At 38.2% G+C, this 18,804-nt stretch overlaps 2 protein-coding genes across 5 annotated transcripts in view; both read right to left on the bottom strand.

Moving 5' to 3' along the window:
* Positions 1-10,067: 10,067 nt before the first annotated feature.
* Positions 10,068-18,804, bottom strand: part of BNIP2 (BCL2 interacting protein 2) — a 40,689-nt gene continuing 31,952 nt past the window's right edge. For 3 of the 4 annotated variants that reach the window (XM_014446944.2, XM_006104674.3, XM_023745856.1), the window contains one exon: positions 15,266-15,384. In XM_014446944.2, the coding sequence (XP_014302430.1) occupies positions 15,366-15,384 (19 nt within the window). In that variant the 3' untranslated portion in view covers positions 15,266-15,365. Of the gene's footprint in view, positions 10,362-14,178; positions 14,284-15,265; positions 15,385-18,804 lie in introns of those variants that run through there. The other variant, XR_002826704.1, reaches the window with a different exon arrangement.
* GTF2A2 (general transcription factor IIA subunit 2) overlaps positions 10,068-18,804 on the bottom strand; it is a 17,245-nt gene continuing 8,508 nt past the window's right edge. The window contains exons 2-5 of the mRNA XM_006104676.3: positions 15,266-15,384; positions 14,179-14,283; positions 13,173-13,299; positions 10,068-10,361 (exon numbers count right to left, since the gene is read on the bottom strand). Of these exons, the coding sequence (XP_006104738.1) occupies positions 10,336-10,361; positions 13,173-13,299; positions 14,179-14,283; positions 15,266-15,337 (330 nt within the window). The 5' untranslated portion in view covers positions 15,338-15,384 and the 3' untranslated portion in view covers positions 10,068-10,335. The remainder of the gene's footprint in view (positions 10,362-13,172; positions 13,300-14,178; positions 14,284-15,265; positions 15,385-18,804) is intronic.

Raw genomic sequence — 18,804 nt, 5'->3', positions numbered from 1 at the left:
TGAAATAAAGAATATTATACCCAATAGCAGACCAGAGGAGCACAAGAATCAAACCAAAGATTTGAAATTCGAAGAAGCAAAAAACACCCAACTGGAAAAGCAAAATGAAAAAAGAATCCGAAAGTGTGAAGATAGTGTAAGGAGCCTCTGGGACAGCTTCAAGCGGACTAATATCAGAATTATAGGAGTGCCAGAAGATGAGAGACAGCAAGATATTGAAAACCTATTTGAAGAAATAATGGCAGAAAACTTCCCCCACCTGGTGAAAGAAATGGACTTACAGGTCCAAGAAGCGCAGAGAACCCCAAACAAAAGGAATCCAAAGAGGACCACACCAAGACACATCATAATTAAAATGCCAAGAGCAAAAGACAAAGAGAGAATCTTAAAAGCAGCAAGAGAAAGAGACTCAATTACCTACAAGGGAATACCCATACGACTGTCAGCTGATTTCTCAACAGAAACTTTGCAGGCCAGAAAGGAATGGCAAGAAATATTCAAAGTGATGAATCCCAAGAACCTACAACCAAGATTACTTTATCCAGCAAAGCTATCATTCAGAATTGAAGGTCAGATAAAGAGCTTCACAGATAAGGAAAAGCTAAAGGAGTTCATCACCACTAAACCAGTATTATACGAAATACTGAAAGGTATCCTTTAAGAAGAGGAAGAAAAAGGTAAAGATACAAATTGTGAACAACAAACATGCATCTATCAACAAGTGAATCTAAGAATCAAGTGAATAAATAATCTGATGTACAGAATGAACTGGTGATTATAATGAATCAGGGACAGAGAAAGGGAATAGACTGACTATTCTTGGGGGGGAAAGGGGAATGGGGGATTCGGGAAGAGACTGGACAAAAATCGTGCACCTATGGATGAGGACAGTGGGTGGGGAGTGAGGGCGGAGGGTGGGGCGGGAACTGGAAGGAGGGGAGTTATGGGGGGGGGGGAAGAGGAACAAATGTAATCTGAACAATAAAAATTTAATTAAAAAAAAAAAAAGACCCAGTATTGAAGCCCTTCCCTTATCTTACGGTAAATGACCAAGGTCTGAAGTCCCCCAACCAAAACCTACACGGCCAGCGCTTCCGTATATCAGCCTGTTTGCCCTAACCCCTAACCTTCAATCTCTGCTGTTAAACATTCTTGACTAAAAGCCAACAGGGACTTTTGGGTTTTCAGCGATAGCTTCCTGTTCTTGCTTGGCACCCTGCAAATAAAACGGCTTTAGTTTCTCCATTGCAAACCTCGGTGTACAGTGTTTGGCTTTGCTACGCATAGGGCGGCATACCCTCTTTTGGGTCGGTAACAGGATGAAGTGACTACTGAATTTAAAAATGTGAGGTGATTTTTAAAAAAATATATATTTTATTCATTTTTTACAGAGAGGGAGAGGGATAGATAGTTAGAAACATCGATTAGCTGCCTCCTGCACACTCCCCACTGGGGATATGCCTGCAACCAAGGTACATGCCCTTGATCAGAGTCGAACCTGGGACCCTTGAGTCCACAGGCCGACGCTCTATCCACTGAGCCAAACCGGTTAGGGCTGTGAGGTGATTTTGATAAGAGCAGTTCTTGTGGAGTATGGAGATAAGAACTTGGTTGAAACCCCCTGGCAATGGGCAAGGAGACGCCCAACCAGTGGTTTTGCTCTTATGTGGTCAGAGCAAAGCAGACGTAATCCTTGGTTCATCCTAGCTTGATGCCTGTGTTGGTGGCCAGAGCTGTTTCACACATGGGGCACATTAAAAACACACCAAAAAACTTAACTGAGTTTGAGGAAGAAAGATGTAAGTTGTTTTGAAAGAATTTACAGAGGCTATAGATAAAAGGGTCAGGAGAAGGGGAAGTTGGGGCTAGTTCTGGAATAGATGCCTAGTCCCTAGTCTGATAGACTCCTCCATTTATATAAATTTTTTGTTATTGATTTCAGAGAGGAGAGGGAGATAGAAACATTAATGATGAGGGAGAATCATTGATGGGCTGCCTCCTGCACTGCCCCTACTGGCGATTGAGCCCACAACCCGGGCATGTGCCCTTGACTAGAATCAAACCTGAGACCCTTCAGTCTGTAGGCCGATGCTCTATCCACTGAGCGAAACCAGCCAGGGCAGACTCCTCCATTTTTATATGCTTGAAATAAAATTCCTCATCTTCCCCTAAAAACCCACTTCTACAGGCTTCCTGTCTTGTTTGAATTGCCTATGAGCACCCGCAAGTTCATGGGGTGGTCAGCTGTTCTGTCTACAAACCACAGAAATGATTCAGTTCCAACATCCACTCAGGCATGTAAGCAGTCTGGTTGGATTTGGCCTGCAGCTGTTAACTTTTGTCTCCTCCTTCTACTCTCCGGCCAGCTGTAATTTAATTTAGGACATCTCAGAATTTTCTCCTTGTCAAGTTCTATGTTCACTTTTGTTTATGGCTCCTTAAACTCAACATTATGCATTTCATCTATGTTGTTGTGTCAGTAGTTCAATGATTATCACTACTGTGTAATATCATAATTTATTGATTGTATTATTGATGATGGCTTTTTCTATTAGGAATTGTGCTCCTATTATGAACCTTCTTGAACATGTATTAGAGAGAACATGTGTATACACTGCAGTTAGGTATGTATCTAGGAGTGAAGTTGCTGGGCTGTCAGATGCACTTATGTTCACTTAGGTGAATGCTCATACAGTTTTACAAGATCTGCCAACTTAACTCCCACTGGCAAGGTGTGAAAGTTCATTTACTCCACTTCTTTGCTAATATTACTTTGTAATTTTAACTATTCTGCTGAGTGGTGGTGATTGTAGTTTATTTATAAGTTTGTTTTTAAAAAATATTTATTAATTTATTTTTAGAAAGGGAAAGAGAAATAAAACACATTGATTTGTTGTCCCACCCATCCATGCATTCACTGTTGATTCTATATGTGTCCTGACTGGGAATTGAACCTGCAACCTTGGTGAATCAGGATGATGCTCTCACCAATTGAGCTTCCTGGCCAGGGCTGTGATTGTGGTTTTAATTTGCATTTCCCTGAGGACTAATGATGCTGAGTAGTTTCATATGCTTATTAGTGAATTGGAAACTCTGGAAGTTCTCTTTTGATTACTTTCTTTCGTTCAGTGAAATAAAGAGCAAGATGATTTTATGAAATGAGGATGGGGCAGGAGATATTGGAGGTTTGGAAAAAGAAAAAGGTATAACATAATTGTTTCAGATTGGAAACTGGAATAAAAATTAGACCAAGGGGGAAAAAATGTCAGGCAGCATTAAGAACCCATTGACTTTAGGGAAAGTCAGTTTAAAAATCAGCCACACATCCACATTCAGCTGCAAGAATTCGAGCATAGTGTAGGCAGAGGATTTACCTAGATTTGTGATTTACCCAAGTGAGTATGAGAGAGGCAAAGGAGTGGAGATTATGTACAGGGCAGTGATCATAATGGCCATGGAATTTAATCCGGGTAAGGTGGGAGGGGAGGGGATGACGATGGGATAATATAGGGTTATAGTGGAGTGTCCTGTCCAGGATGTGTTGGGATTGCTTTAAAGTGAGTGTGTAGTTCTAGTTTAAGGAGTCTATTAAAGTTTACAGAAACAGTGACATTTGAACTGGGCCATGGAGTTCACCAAATAACAAAAGTGATAAAGGGTGTTCCACACAGGCAAATCTGATTACCAAATGTATGAAAATAGGAGGTACGTTCAGGGCATTGAATGTAGCTTGTGAGGAGGGCAGGTGAAGGTGAGCCTGGAAGATGACCAGATGGCAAGAAACCTGGTGTTCTGCTGCTGTCAAGGAGTTTGGGCTTTATCTGTAAGCAATGAGGATCTGTAGATGTTTTAAAAAGAAACCCTTAATACTGAAATCTTCAATCACACAAAGGTAGAGGGAATGTCATAGTGAAACTTCCATGTACCCATCATCCATTTTCAGTTATCAACTGCTGCCCAGTCTTGTTCTAGCTACACTCCCATTAACTTTCCAAACCAAACGGGGCTGAATCCTATATGTCATATTATTTCATTCATTAATTCTTTGGTATCTTTCAATTAAGATAGGTAATGAATATTTTAAAAACACAACCAACTGTATCATAACAATAACTTTAATCATATACCAAACCAGTTTTTTTCTAAAGTTATTTTAAAAAATTTTGATTTTAGAGAGAGCAAGAGGGAGAGAAAGAAACATTGGTGCAACATCAATTGCCTCCTGCAGGGGATCTAGCCCAAAACCCAGGCCATGTGCCCTGATGGGGAATTGAACTGGTGACTGCTTGGTGCCTGGCTCAACCACTGAGCCACACTGGCTGGGCCAAACCAGTTTTTAATTTAGTCCCTTGTGTCATATCATGTTTTACAGTTTGGTTATTTCAATAAGGACCCATTGGGTTGATAAATCTCTCAAATGTCTTTCAATTTTATAAGTACCGCGCGCTAACCGATTGCGCAACTGGAGCTCCTGTCTTTCAATTTTAGATTTGTCCTTCCATCTTTTTTATTTTGGCCATTTATTTGTTGCACAAGCTAGGTCTCTTTCCTCTACAGCTCCCCATATTTGGGATTCTGCTCATAGAATCCCAGTAGTATCATGTGATTCACTCCTCAGCCCCTGATATGTCTTGTAAACTGGTAGATTTAGAACCTTAATTTTTGTCTAGAAAATATCATAGTTGGTATTTTGTATAATCAGGAGGTACATTTGTCTTTTTTTTTTTTTTTTTTAAATGTTTGAACTGTGGGGTTTGGAAGTTGTCAGCCTGACTGTAAATTTCCCATAACACTTTCTCCTTACATTTTCCTATACTGAAACTTTCCTCATCAACTGTATTATTAATCTGAAGTTATTTCCCCCTATCAGTTTTCAGAACAAGGAATTGGTTACCTAATGATAATTTGTGCGTGTAGGGATGGGTTTTGGTATCATCTTGAACTCATGAATTGTTTAAAAACAAAATTTACATGCTGTGACTCACTGCAATTGTTTTGATGATGCTAAAAACGCTCCATCTTTGACTAATAGTTTTCTATGGCCACTGGACCAAATTATCACAAACTTGGGGCCTTAAAACAGCAGAAAAGGTACTGTTCACAGTCCTGGAGACCACAAGTCCCAATCAGTTTCACTGGGCCCAGACCAAGGCAGGGAGTGTCCCTCTGCAGGCTCTCACTTCACGTATATTTTACCAACTTTTAAAAATCTTTAAAAAAGAAATTCTGAGGTGGAACGTCCATGTCTTCTCCCTTTTGGCTGTTATGAATAATGCTGCTATAAATATGGCTGTACAAATGTTTTTTGTCTTAGTTTTCAATTCTTTTGGGCATATATCCAGAAGTGGAATTGCTGTGTCATACGGTATTTTGGCTGCACCAATTTACATTCCCACTGATAGTATGGAAGGCTTCCCCTTTCTCCACATTTTTGCCAACACTTAGTTTTTTGATAACAGCCATTCTAATCTGTTGGCCATTTATGTTGTCTTTGGAAAAATGTCAATTCAGGAATTCTGCCCCTATTTTTTTTTTTTTTTTGCTATTGAGTTGTATATACACATATGCTATATGAGTTCCTTGTATTTTGTAATATTCACCACTTACCAGATATGACTTGCAAATGTTCTCTCCCATTCCACAGGCTGCCTTTTCATTTTGTTGGTTTCCTTTGCTGTGCAGCTTTTTAGTTTGATGCCGTCTTCCTTGCTTTTGCTTTTGTTGCCAAATTCAAAAAATCACTGCCAAGACTGAATGTCAAGAAGCTTACCCCATTTTCTTATAGTTTTATGGCTTCAGGTCTTATGTTCCTTTTTAATCCATTTTGAGTTGATTTTTGTTACGGTATAAGATAGCTTCATTCAGCAACATGGCTGCCCAGTTTCCCTACCACCGTTTACTGAAGAGACTGTCCTTTCCCCAATATATACCTATCCTTGACTCCTTTGTTACAAATTTGTCATAAAGTAATTGACCACATATGTGTGGGTTCATTTTTGGCCTCTATTCTGTTCCATTGACCTATGTGTCTGTTTTTATGCCAATATTCTGTTTGATTACTGTAGCTTTGCAATAGAGTTTGAAATCAGGAAGCATGATGACCCTACTTTGTTCCTTCTTTTTTTCAGGATTGCTCTAGCTAGTTGGGGTCTTTTGTGGTTCCTTTGGGGGAATAAAATGAGTAAAAGCATAGGGAGAAAAGCACAGAGTATGTGTTCAGTCTCTTAATCCAGAAAAGGGATCAGTGCTGTCCGTGCATGTACAGCAATGGTAAGAACAATCTCAGTTGTCTACCCAGGGGCAAAAGAACCAGTTTTGAAGCCAATTTCTCTTCTAACAGAATTTTAGGAAGTTCACAGACTCAAGAGAATGAGTAGGGCATTCAAGGGAGAATACTGGTAAGTCTTTCTGCACAATTCCCTTTTAAGCTAATCCCACTAAATCTTGGTATGTTGTCAAGGTGAAATGCTTTGCTCCACACCCCATGCAAATTCTACCTACCTATGCACTAAGAACATAATAGATTCCATTATTATTACAGCATATGAAAATGAGCCGGCCCTGGCCAGTGTGGCTCAGTTGGTTGGGTGTTGTCTGGTGCACTGAAAGGTTGCTGGTTCGATTGCTGGCACATGCCTGGTTTGTGGGCTCGATCCCAGGTCGGGGGCATGCAGGTGGCAGCCAATCCATGTTTCTTCCCCCCGCCTCTAAAAATCCATTTAAAAATCTTAAAAAGAAAAAAGCTGGATGGCCCTAACCGGTTTGGCTCAGTGGATAGAGCGACGGCCTGCGGATTCAAGGGTCCCAGGTTCGATTCCAGTCAAGGGCATGTACCTGGGTTGCGGGCACATCCCTAGTAGGGGGTGTGCAGGAGGCAGCTGATCGATGTTTCTCTCATCGATGTTTCTAACTCTCTATTTCTCTCCCTTCCTCTCTGTAAAATATCAATAAAATATATTTAAAAAAAAAAAAGCTGGATGAACAAATTAGAGTACATTTTTATTTATTTATTTTTTAAATATATTTTATTGATTTTTTACAGAGAGGAAGAGAGAGAGATAGAGAGTTAGAAACATCGATGAGAGAGAAACATCGATCAGCTCCTCCTGCACATCTCCCATTGGGGATGTGCCCGCAACCCAGGTACATGCCCTTGACCGGAATCGAACCTGGGACCTTTCAGTCCACAGGCCGACGCTCTATCCACTGAGCCAAACCGGTTTCGGCTAGAGTACATTTTTAGAATGGACTGACAAAGCAAAGGCTGCAAATTCTTCTGTATTTGCACCTTCTCTTATCTTGCAGTTTTACTGAGTCCAAATTTTTTAACTATCCTACGAATTGCTTCCCCAGTTGAAATATACATTTAAATATATATACATATTTTAAAATTTCAAAATTTTATTAGTGATTTAATTATGACCCACTAAAAAATGATGGTAGCATACCTTAGGACACTGTGATTAATGTCTACCAAGAAATAAAATTAGCTGAAGATAGCTCACAATAAACAAGCGTTAACAATGACCAGTCCGGCATTAAATCCAGAGGCTATTCTTTGCCCACTGTTCAGGTGTTAAAATAGCAGTTAGTAATGCATTCGGAGAGGATCGACTCTTCATTACAAAAAGCCCAACTTGTACTCTTAGTTCTGACAGTAGACAATTGATGGATTTTCTCTTCTTCCACACTAACAGGCAAGTAAGCTTATCACTGGAGCCTGTGGTCAGGTGGGAGAGTACAAAGTGGTATGAACTCTTGCTGTCACTCTTTTCTGTAATCTTAGTAAAGTCTGAGTGTCACTGTGGAAAATTAGCTCTACACCACAATGCAAGTGTCAGCCGTGTGACGTGTACACAATTAGAACTGACAGGAGGAAATGCCTGGCTAGGCCTCTGCACTCCCACCCAGCCAAAAGCAGGGGTGGGTATGGGGCTAACCCAAGTCTCAGGACCGGTTTCATCTGATGGAATGCTGTATAAACCCTGGGCATTACATACTAGTTACCTGGATGAGTATGAGTGAGTACTGGGACTGACCCAATTTCTTCCTGTCCTTTGTTGTGTTTTCTTTCGTGTATATAAATAATTTCTTTGTATGAGGTCAACAGCAAAGAGATCAATGCGGGTGACAGAGATACAACTGGGTTTTAGTTTTGAAGCATGGGTAGGGTTTTGATTCTGAAAGGCAGGAAAAATGTAGGAAACTGCATAGCCAAAGACAGAAGTAAAACTCAGATCTGACTTTGTTTCTTTTTCAAACTTAACTGGAGCTGACCATGTGATGGCTGGTAAAGAAGATGAGAATGAAATACTGGAGTAGAGGACACAGAATGAGCTGCAAGGATGAGTTTTAATGCGAGTGTCAAGGACTACACTACTATGCTGAGGTAACACCGCAGGAGCGTCCAGAGAATGGCTGCAGTCACTATTACTGCTAGTAGGTCAAGCCAGGTTACCCTATCTTACAAGACACTCCTCACCCAGGGTCAATGTGTTGCTTCCCCAGCTGAGATTGTCAATAGATTGTAAGCACAATCTACAAACATCATTCACAGGATTTTAAATCCCCAAACAGGAATACAAACTCCAGCCCTATACTTCTATAAGATCTCAGTGACTATTAATAATGGAAAAGTTTAAACCATCACTTATTAAGAAATAGGAATTTTAAGTTTACTATAACATACCTATCTCCTAAATTCGATGGTGAACCTCCAAAGTAAAAGACCTAGATTTTGACCAATTGCATTTAAGAAAATCCTAATTATTGTAACCTTTTGTAATTTAAGTTTCAATTTCTAAATCTGTAAAAAGGGAACAAAGTTCTTTCAGGGTTGTGAGGATTATCCAGGAGAATATATCTAAGATACATAGCACTTGGTCTGACCCAAATAATGTAATGTTGGCTACTATCTTACAAATAGTCTTATTTCTGTGCTGCTATATGGATCAGATTTGAGCATTGGTTGATTAAAAATAACATCTATTGCCCTGGCTGGTGTGGCCCAGTTGGTTATCCAGTACACCAAAGAGTTGGTAGGTTCAGTTCCTGGTCAGGCACATACCCAGGTTGCAGGTTTGATCCCCAGTTTGGGTGTGTGCAGGAGGCAACCGATAAATGTTTTTCTGTCACATCAAGGTTTCTCTCTCTCTGGAATTAATTAAAAAATAAATAAAAAATTGAAAGAACACACATCTATTACAGAGCATGCTTCTACAGCTGAAAATAGGGGACTATGTCTACTATAAAGAACTATTTAACATTTTAACAGGTTTATGAAAAGTCATTTTGCTGAAGATTACTGCTATGATTCTCAGCTGGAGAAAAGTGAGTTTCATCTCTATGTGGTAGCTTCAGCACATTTAAGTAGGGTTGAATTGGGGTTCACTACAGGATGGGGGGCTGTCAATAGTCTACTATAAGTATTAATTAGGGCTGGGTCCTTATTAAAAACAGATGATCCAAAAAGCAATGAAAAAAAATAGTTGATCTTGATTCACCTGTAGGCAGTTCTAAATTCTAGTTGCTCAGCTACCTTGTGCAACATTCTCCCTCTGTGATATTTCAGAAATGCCACATTCTGCATTTATATAGTCCTAGGTTGACAAACAAGAGAAACTTTCCCCTTTCTTATTAAGTCCAATACCTGGCAAAATGTCGATCAGTTAAAAATGTATATAACTTAACCAATATGGCCAGTTCAAGAAATAATTTACATGTCTTGTGGAGACTATTTTATGTTTGGAAGTAAGTTGCTTGGTTTTGTTTTGGCTATGGAAGCTAACGATTAACTTTTCTTAATTCAGTTGTACTTAGTATTTTTTTTATAGTGATTACTCTTGGTTTTGTACTTTTAGAAAAGGGATTTTCTAAGTAAAATTCCAATCCAGAATTTGGTTTTGCTCCTGCTGATGCTTTTATCAGCTGTTACAATTATAAAACCTGACTTTATTGAAATGAATGTATTTCCTAATCTCCTTTGCAAGGAACATTGTGCTCTTTCAAAATGCTTATCTAATATCTTCATATTTCTAGCTTAATAGCTCTACCAGTTATTACCCATATTGAGTTTTAAAATGAATTTATTAAAGAATATTATTAGGAAGGCAACGACGTTTGATTTGTCATTAAAAAAAAGTCTGTTTCTTCATGCTGTAGAATAAAGGTAATGTAAGAGGCTACAGAGTTACAAGCATCTTGCTACTGGATTCTGATAGTATAGCACAGTGTAGTCATTTCTGCAATGCTAGAATAAATAAAGTCTCTTCTATGCTTCTCTTTAAAAAGTGATGAATAATAACAGAAGACGGCATAAAAAAGTCACTTTTCTATTCATTCTGTAGTATTGGAGCCAGTATCTAGGAAATAGAGGAGAGAAAGAGTAAGTTCAAGGAGCAATTTAATTTTTAAAATAATATCTTAAAAATAAAACAGGAACTAATGGTGATGATGGTTTGAGGGGTGGGGAAGAAGAGGGGAAGCTGACCATGAGAATACCTAGAGGACTTAAAATAACTTTCCCTTTAAGACAGAGGTAAAACACAATGCTTAGCTCTCCATATTATGCTAGAGAAAACCCACATACTACATTTGATTTATTAACTGCTAACAACCATATATTTTTTTTCCAGGTTCTCTACTATCCCAAAATTTTAAACCACAAGGGCTATCACATATAATCAGAAGAGAATTATATAACTTAATTCCTGGTGAGAAACAGACCAAAATTCTAGCCACCATCACTTTTTTCTGCTGTTCTGTCAGGAACGTAACTTTATTTCAGAAAGCTGACTTGTAGGAAAAATGAGCTTATTTCATAGTAGCACCATATATATATTTGATACCTAAGAAAAGGAATTTTCTTAATTACTTAAACTTCAACTTCTGAATGCCAGACCATTTGCTTTAATTTTGGAAAGAAAATTTCTAAAATTGTATTCTTTTCTGCTGACACAGACTAATGGCACACAACCCAAGCTTCTCTTAATGCTCAACAAGGTTTCCTTGGAAGATTACTACAATGTGTTGCAGAAGGGCAAGCTCCTCAGGAGCCACTGCAATAGATGAGGCTGATCTGCTTCTTTTCATCCAGTTAAGTTTGAAAAAAACAGGTAACTTGTATCTTTAAACAAGAGTAACATACTTGAAGACCACCAGAAACTGGGAGCCCCTGTGAGTAAAATATGTACGTTTACTCAGAGGCCTTCTTTACTGACTTTGTGGTTCTTCCCTGTTTCCAATGATTTAAAATGACACTTTACTAGTCTACATCTGTGCTGTCCAATACGATAGCCACTGGCTAGCCACATACAGCTATTCAAATTACTTAAAGTTAACAAATGAAGTTAAATAAAAATTAAAGCATTAGATTTCTCAATTGCCCTAACAAAATTGCAGACAACGATCATTTCCATCAGTACAAAAGTTTTACAGAACAGTACTGGGCTACCTCATTTAGATAGGTCTAGGAGTTATAAATTATTGCCTAAATTCTAGTAAAAACTTAAAAGGTTATGAAAATGCTATACTATTAGCCTAAATTATAAAAATATGTGAACAAAAATATACATTATCTGAAGTACAGTGGGGCCTTGACTTACAAGTGTCCCGACTAAAGAGTTTTTTGAGATACGAGCCAGCTTCAGATACCCCACTGCTAGTTGGCACAGCGAACGTCACAGTGAACGCCACAACATCAGCCCAGCATCACGTGTCTCACTCGTTCACAATTGATTTGACATATGAGTAATTTGAGTTACGAGCTCCGTCACGGAACGATTAAACTCGTAAGTCAAGGCCCCACTGTATAGAAATGTTATCTTGTGATCTGGTAAATATAAAATAACATTGTTCCTTGCTGAAATGACAAAAAAGATGTATTTAATGACTATATTAACAAGTCATGCTTTTAAAGTTCATAATTGGCTAGAAAGGTACAAGTCATTGTAACATTGCTGGTTTCAGAGGCTTTCTGACATCTGGAAGAGACCATTTCTTTCAAAAGGGCTAAAGGTGTAATTTCATGCAGCCATTAAAAACCAGGTTTAAGAGAAGCGTTACCAATTATGTTTGAAAATGATTTGCACATGTGTATACATGCATATGTATATTACTGTAAAAATACAAGACTAGGTTATACAAGAAAACATTAAAAATGTTATTTTCAGATAACATCAAATGTTGTTACAAATGTTTTTCTTCTGTATGCTTTTGTTGCCTCTACATTTTTTTTTAGTGATTATTTCTTTAAAAACCTCAAATATACAGAACAAAAAACACCAACCCATAACCTGAGAAATGTAGAGTGTTACTTTCTATATATTTATCTTTCTCTTGCCTTTTTCCCTCCTTTCTTTATTGATTAATGTATTACATGTGTCCTTATCCCCTAATTGCTCTCCCCCCACCCCACTCTGGTGTCTGTGTCCACTGCTTATATGCATGCATACAAATTCTTTGGTTGATCTCTCCCCTTACTCCCACCCTCCCCTACCTTCCCTCTGAGGTCTCTTGCTTTTTAAAACTCCCCTTCTTGGACAGTCTTCTCTACTTAATTTCAGGAATAGCTGCTTTAAACAAATGGTTCAGATGATAAAGTAAAATTAAGTATATATTTAAAATACAATTAGCCAAAAGGAAAACTAATCATGAAACAGAAAGCAAAGATGTATACTTTTTGAAACATTGAAGGACCTGAACAAGTCCCTTGGTTGGCTGTGGAAAATACACCAGCACAGATTAGAAATGGATACTTACTATTATAATTGATAAAGTTCTTATGGTTAATTGAAATCTTAAATAACCATTTTTTAAATATAAAATGTACAGTTAGCCAGCAACACAGAAACCATAGGATAAATTGTCAAAATTAAATGCTTCCTTAAAAAAATAGGTGGTGGTGAAAAAGCCTGATAAATACTTCAAATCTGTAGCTGAAATCCGCCCATACCCCTAACTCAATCTTGAAGTCATCTACGTGTCACATGAAATATCTATACTAAAGTCAGTTTGAGATCTGGAATTCAGAATCTAGCTGAGAAGCCCAAGTCTCTTTCTAGGAGTGAATCACTGATAGTTTTCCATCTAAGTTTCAGATGAAGACTTTCTAAAGACTCATAAAACAAGATTTCAAGTAGCTTTGCTTTCACAGTAATTAGGTGAACACTTACTTTTACCATCACAGGCTACAATTTTCACTTTATCCACTTTAATAAGTTCTGTCACCTCTCTGAATTCAACATCATTCAATACAAAAGTCCACACATTATCGCAGAATCTGTATGTATTTAGAGAGCCCTTTAAAACAAAACATTTAGACATAATATGAAGTCATTTTTCCTCCAAAGCAATTTGAGACTCAGCCACCAAGTACAAAATTCTTAAAATAGTGTAATTCTTTAATATTTACCTTGCTTAATATTTTCCTTAATTTTCATCCTAACAATTAAAAAAAAATCCCTAGATAAATTTGCTAAGGGAAGAGTTTAAATTTTCTGTTGGCAGACTATTTTCAGCATTGTAAGTCTGTAAATTGCTCACCTGAAATCTGAATAAAGCTGTATTGCCTACTTGAACTCTTAGAAAATTTGAATCTGTATTTCTACTGCCCTCATGTGGCTAAATTATGAAAGTTCATTTGAATTTTTATGTAAATATGGTTTAAAAGAACATATATGTTAATTCTCCACAACTGTACAAAACATTAATTTTAATCCTGTGACTTAGCTCAGGGAATTACTGTATTAGCCACTAAGACTACAATATTATTGACCTGTGTAACTGACATTCTTCTAATGAGGTTTTTTTTTTTAGGAGCAGGAGTTTGAAAAACACAACCTTAATGGATTACTCTGTCACCTTCAAACCTGCAGAAAATATTCTAGGCATTTGAAATCTCACTAATTCTTCAAGGAAGGTAGCCAAACATACATAGGTTAATTTGTGAAACAATGAAATAAGAAAAATCTAAAATAAACTTTGTATCTCACATTAAGTGGATGAACTTTAGTATCAAGGTACTAAGTAAAAGTATAATTTTGTTATTATAAAACATGCTCCAAAATTTGATTGAGCCATTTCTTCCTTTCATGACTAATAAGTATGTAGGGGTCCTAAAAAACACTGTTATAACAACCACTGGTTCAGGCTACTAGGTTTTGGAAAAAATATCCTTACCCTGAAATTGACTCTGTTCCTGACCCTTTGAGCCAATGCTGAATTTATAGCCTTATCAAACTGAAGTAGCACTTGAAGGGCAAGTTGGGGAGTGATCTGTTGAGACTGAGGAAAAGTAAAGGTCATACATCAGAAGAGCATTAAAGACAAAATAAACAAAAACACGAATTATCATGAAAAAATTTCACTGAGGCTAACCAGAGCCTCTAAGCTCACACCCCTTATCTTCCTTTGCCATAACTGACAATTAGGCAATTAGCCTGACAATATTTTCTTGCATTATCTTGACACAATATAATTTTGAAAAGAAAAAATGCAGTGATGTTACAATGCCTGGACAAAACTTTGACTATCATTCCTTATAGTATCTGGAAAGAGGCATTTGATAAACTGAAGAAATCATGCTTCATTTAAATAAAAAATATAGGACCAATAATACATTTTAAAAAATCTAATAAAGCTCATTAAATATATAAAAGCAAATGGAAATAAGCAAATGGAAATACTTAATGTTCTTAGAGAGATTAGTATAAAAAATTCTGTTAAAATTAAAATTCAAATCTCAAAAAACTTTGCCCTGACCAGTTTGGCTCAGTGGATAGAGCATCGGCCTGTGGACTGAAGGGTCCCAGGTTCGATTCCGGTCAAGGGCATGTACCTTGGTTGTGGCACATACCCAGTAGGGAGTGTGCAGGAGGCAGCTGAATCGATGTTTCTCTCATCAATGTTTCTAACTCTCTATTCCTCTCCCTTCCTCTGTAAAAAAAAAGATTGTTCAAATTTACCTTAAAGCTACATAAAATATGTCTTTCTTATACATATGAGAAGAAAACCAACACACTAATCTTTAAGTTTAACAAAAATATTTGAAAATTCAGATATATGCAACTATATCATTCAATCATCATTACATTTATGATCCATAGTAGGATGGTGTAAATGCACAGGAATTTGAGATTATTAATCTGAATACTGATTTACTGGGCCAAATAATCTAAAATATTTAACCTCTTTGCCTGGAATAAGGACTATAACAAGAATTATTATAGATCCCTTCAAATAAAAATGCTGATTTTTAGTCTCTTACCTGTATAAGCTCATCGAGGCTTTCCTGAAGACTGTTTCCCAAAGTGGTATTTCTGTATAACTGATATGCCATGGCTTAGGAGGAAGGAACTTTTTCTTATTCAGTCTTGCATTGATGTCCTAAAAATTTAATATAAAAGTATTAAAAAGAGAAAACACTACAAATTATGTATGCAAAGTCTATACATTCTAACATATACGATCAGAACTCTTAGTAATTGCAAATTACTATATAATAATTTTAGAATTACAAGGAATAGTTAAAAATGATTTTTCTAATTATGTTGACATAGGCATTTATATTCCTTTATACAAAGTATAGATATTACAATTAAAATGTACATCTTTATCATTTCTTTCAAAACTTTACCTTTTGACTTAGCCTAGAATTTACCACACACCATTCTTTCTCCTTACTGTCAAGTCACTGATTCAGACAATATTCAGATCACATTTGCATTCCTTCCCCTTCATTTTCCTGTTCTCTTAAAATTTGATATTTATAGAGCACGTACCAAGAAGAGATAGTCTGTAATAGGTACTAGGGAGAGGAAGATAAATATACAATCCTGACCCTAAAAATTATACTCTAACAGACATATAAAAAAGTTAAATTCAAAAGAGAGTAAGAACTGTGATACAGATATACAGTGTATTATGGAGGCTGACTGTGGACTGAATGAGTTGGTTCACAAAAGCTTCCTGATTCTTCAAGCTAGTGTTTAGCCAAGCAAAGGAGGAAAGTCATCCTAGGCCCGTGGTCAGCAAACTGCGGCTCGCAAGCCACGTGCGGCTCTTTGGCCCCTTGAGTGTGGCTCTTCCTAAGCCTTAGGAGTACCCTAATTAAGTTAATAACATTGTACCTACCTATATAGTTTAAGTTTAAAAAATTTGGCTCTCAAAAGAAATTTCAATCGTTGTACTGTTGATATTTGGTGCTGGGGTCCAACCCCAGCAGGTCCAGGGGTACCCAAAGGTGTGGACGGAGTCGGCGAAGAAGGAATGACACGGAGACAGCCTTCAGTTGATCAGCAGCCTAGTCAGGATCTCTAGCCAGGATCTCCAGCCAAGTTCTGGTTAGTATCTGATTAGGATCTGATGTTTATTGTCTGGTTACATCTGTATTTATACCAGTCGATTTTAATCCTGTCAATTTCTATTGCAAAGGTTAGGGCGTTTCTTATCTCCATTCCAGGGAGTAAAGATTATGTAGCTTAAGTGTGATTGTTTGTAGTTAAAGTGATTAACTACCCGCCTGGCACTTAGTTAAGGGGTTGTATCCCCTCTCTAACCTCAGGGAAAAATCCCCACCTGGGGAAACAACCTTTCTCGGAGAGGTGACCTTGGTTAAAACACATGGCCCTAAGGGGAGCAAACATATTAAGAACAGTATGCTATATACGCCAGGTCCCTTGAAACATATGCTGTGCAGATGTTTCATTCCTGCAGCGACTGTGTCAAGCAGGAAGGATGGACCGGCTTCCAGCAATTTGGCTCTGTTGACTAATGAGTTTGCCGACCACTAGGCTAAAAGAATAGAATGATTAAAACCAGAGAGGGATAAAATAATATTTTTTAAAGAGAACTATAAATTGTTCTGTATTATTAGGGTACAGGTATGAAGTGGTAAAAGATGAGTTTGAAAAAGATGGCATGGATGGATTTGTTCTATCTGGAGAAGTGCAGAGCTTCTTAGTGAAGGTAATGGGGAGCTACTAAAGCATGTAGGCAGGAAAGGGCATGCAATTTGGCAGCCATATGAAGAATGTACCTAAGTACAAGATTAGAAAGAGATGAGGGGCCCTGGCCAGTTGCTCAGTGGTAAGAGCATCAGCCCATAGACCTGAGGGTACGTCAAGGGCATGTATTTCGGTTGCAGGCTCCATCTCTGGTCCCAGTCAGGGTATGAACAGGAGGCAACCAATCAATGTGTCTCTCTCACATCAATGTTTCTCTCTCACATCAATATTTCTCTTTCTCTCTCCCTTCTCTCCATCCCCTCCCCACTCTTTCCTCTCCTTCCTCCCCTCCACTCTCTCTCTCTAAAAAAAAAAATCAATGAAAAAAATATCCCCAGGTGAGAATCAAAAAAAAAGAGAAAGGAATGAGGGATGAGGACTCCAAGAAGGTGGCAGTAGTATAGATTTAACAAATTTTTACTGAGCTTCTGCTGCATGTCTGGTATAATACCCCTGACCTCATGGAACTTTCAGTTTAGAGATGGACAGGAGGAGATACAATCAAGGACTAATCATCAGGCAGAACTTAGCAAAAATGGCCAATTATCAATCTTCACATCACACACCATGTGAGCATTTGATATACTAGGTCATTTCTGCCTTCTTGAAGCCTTTGCTTTGTGTGTTTTTTTTGGGGGGGGGGGGAAGGGGTCCCACAGACACTTCTCTCCCCCCACTTCACTGGATACTGTGTATTTCTAGTTTTCTTTTGCTGGTTTCCCCTCAGCAACCCAACTTCTAAGTATCTGAAGGCTTCTTATGTCTTCTCTATGCTTTACTGCCTTAGTTTCCCCTTGTTGCTATATGTAATCCACGTTAACTTCCCTCTTTCTCTGCATCCCATGTCAGCAAATCCTTTCAGTACTTCCTTCTAAATATAGCCAGAAACTGACAACTTTTACCGTCTCTACCCCTAGCACTAAGTCACCATCATCTGTCACTATGATTACTGTCATAGCCCAGGAAGGAGTCTCCTTGTTCCTACCCTTGCTCCCACCTCCCACCGCCAGAGCAGCCACACTGAGCCTTTTAAGTCATAAATCAAACCACATCACTCATTTACTCAAAAATCCCAATGCCAGCATCTTATCTCACAGTAAAAAAGTTCTTTTAATGGATAGCAAAACCTACATGATCTGGGCCCTCCACTACTAACTCTCTGAACTTTTCTTTTTCCACTTCCTCATTCACTGGCTCCAGGCTGTCCCTTCTATTGTTCTTCAATAGAAGATGTTCCTGCTTTAGGACCTTTGCACTAGCTGTTCTCTTTGCTTTGAGCGGTATTCTCAGGTTCTTGCATAGTTCACTCCCTCATTTGATTCAGATTGCTGCCCCAAATGTCACTTCATCAGAAAGGACTTCTGTGACCAACTGAAGGATTGTCTCCCTGCCCGCTTATGCTATTTTATTCTTACTCATATCTATTGAGGCTGACATTTTATATGCTTATTCTGTTTCCATCCACTAACATAGATTTTCCATGAAGTTATATATTTACCATCTAGAACAATGCAGTATGTATTCAATATACAGGGTCAGCAAAAGTAGGTTTAAGGTTGTGAGTATGTGAAACACCGTTTATTCTTGTATCATTATTTATTAACTAGAGGCCCGGTGCACAAAAATTTGTGCACTGGGGGGGGGGGGGGGGGGGGAAAAGGGGGGGCCCCTCAGCCCGGGCTTGTGCCCCCCTTCCCATTTGGGAACCCCTCGGGAGAAAAAAAATTTTCTGGGTTAAGCCCTGCCCCCTGGGGGGAGAAGGGAGGGCCCCAATCCCCAAGGTGCCAGCCCCCGGGTTGGG

The sequence above is a fragment of the Myotis lucifugus genome, unplaced genomic scaffold, assembly GCF_000147115.1.
Source record: "Myotis lucifugus unplaced genomic scaffold, Myoluc2.0 scaffold_588, whole genome shotgun sequence".
Taxonomy (NCBI): Eukaryota; Metazoa; Chordata; class Mammalia; order Chiroptera; family Vespertilionidae; genus Myotis; species Myotis lucifugus.
Note: the sequence above shows the minus strand (reverse complement) of the source record. Positions and strands in the feature narration are given on the sequence as shown.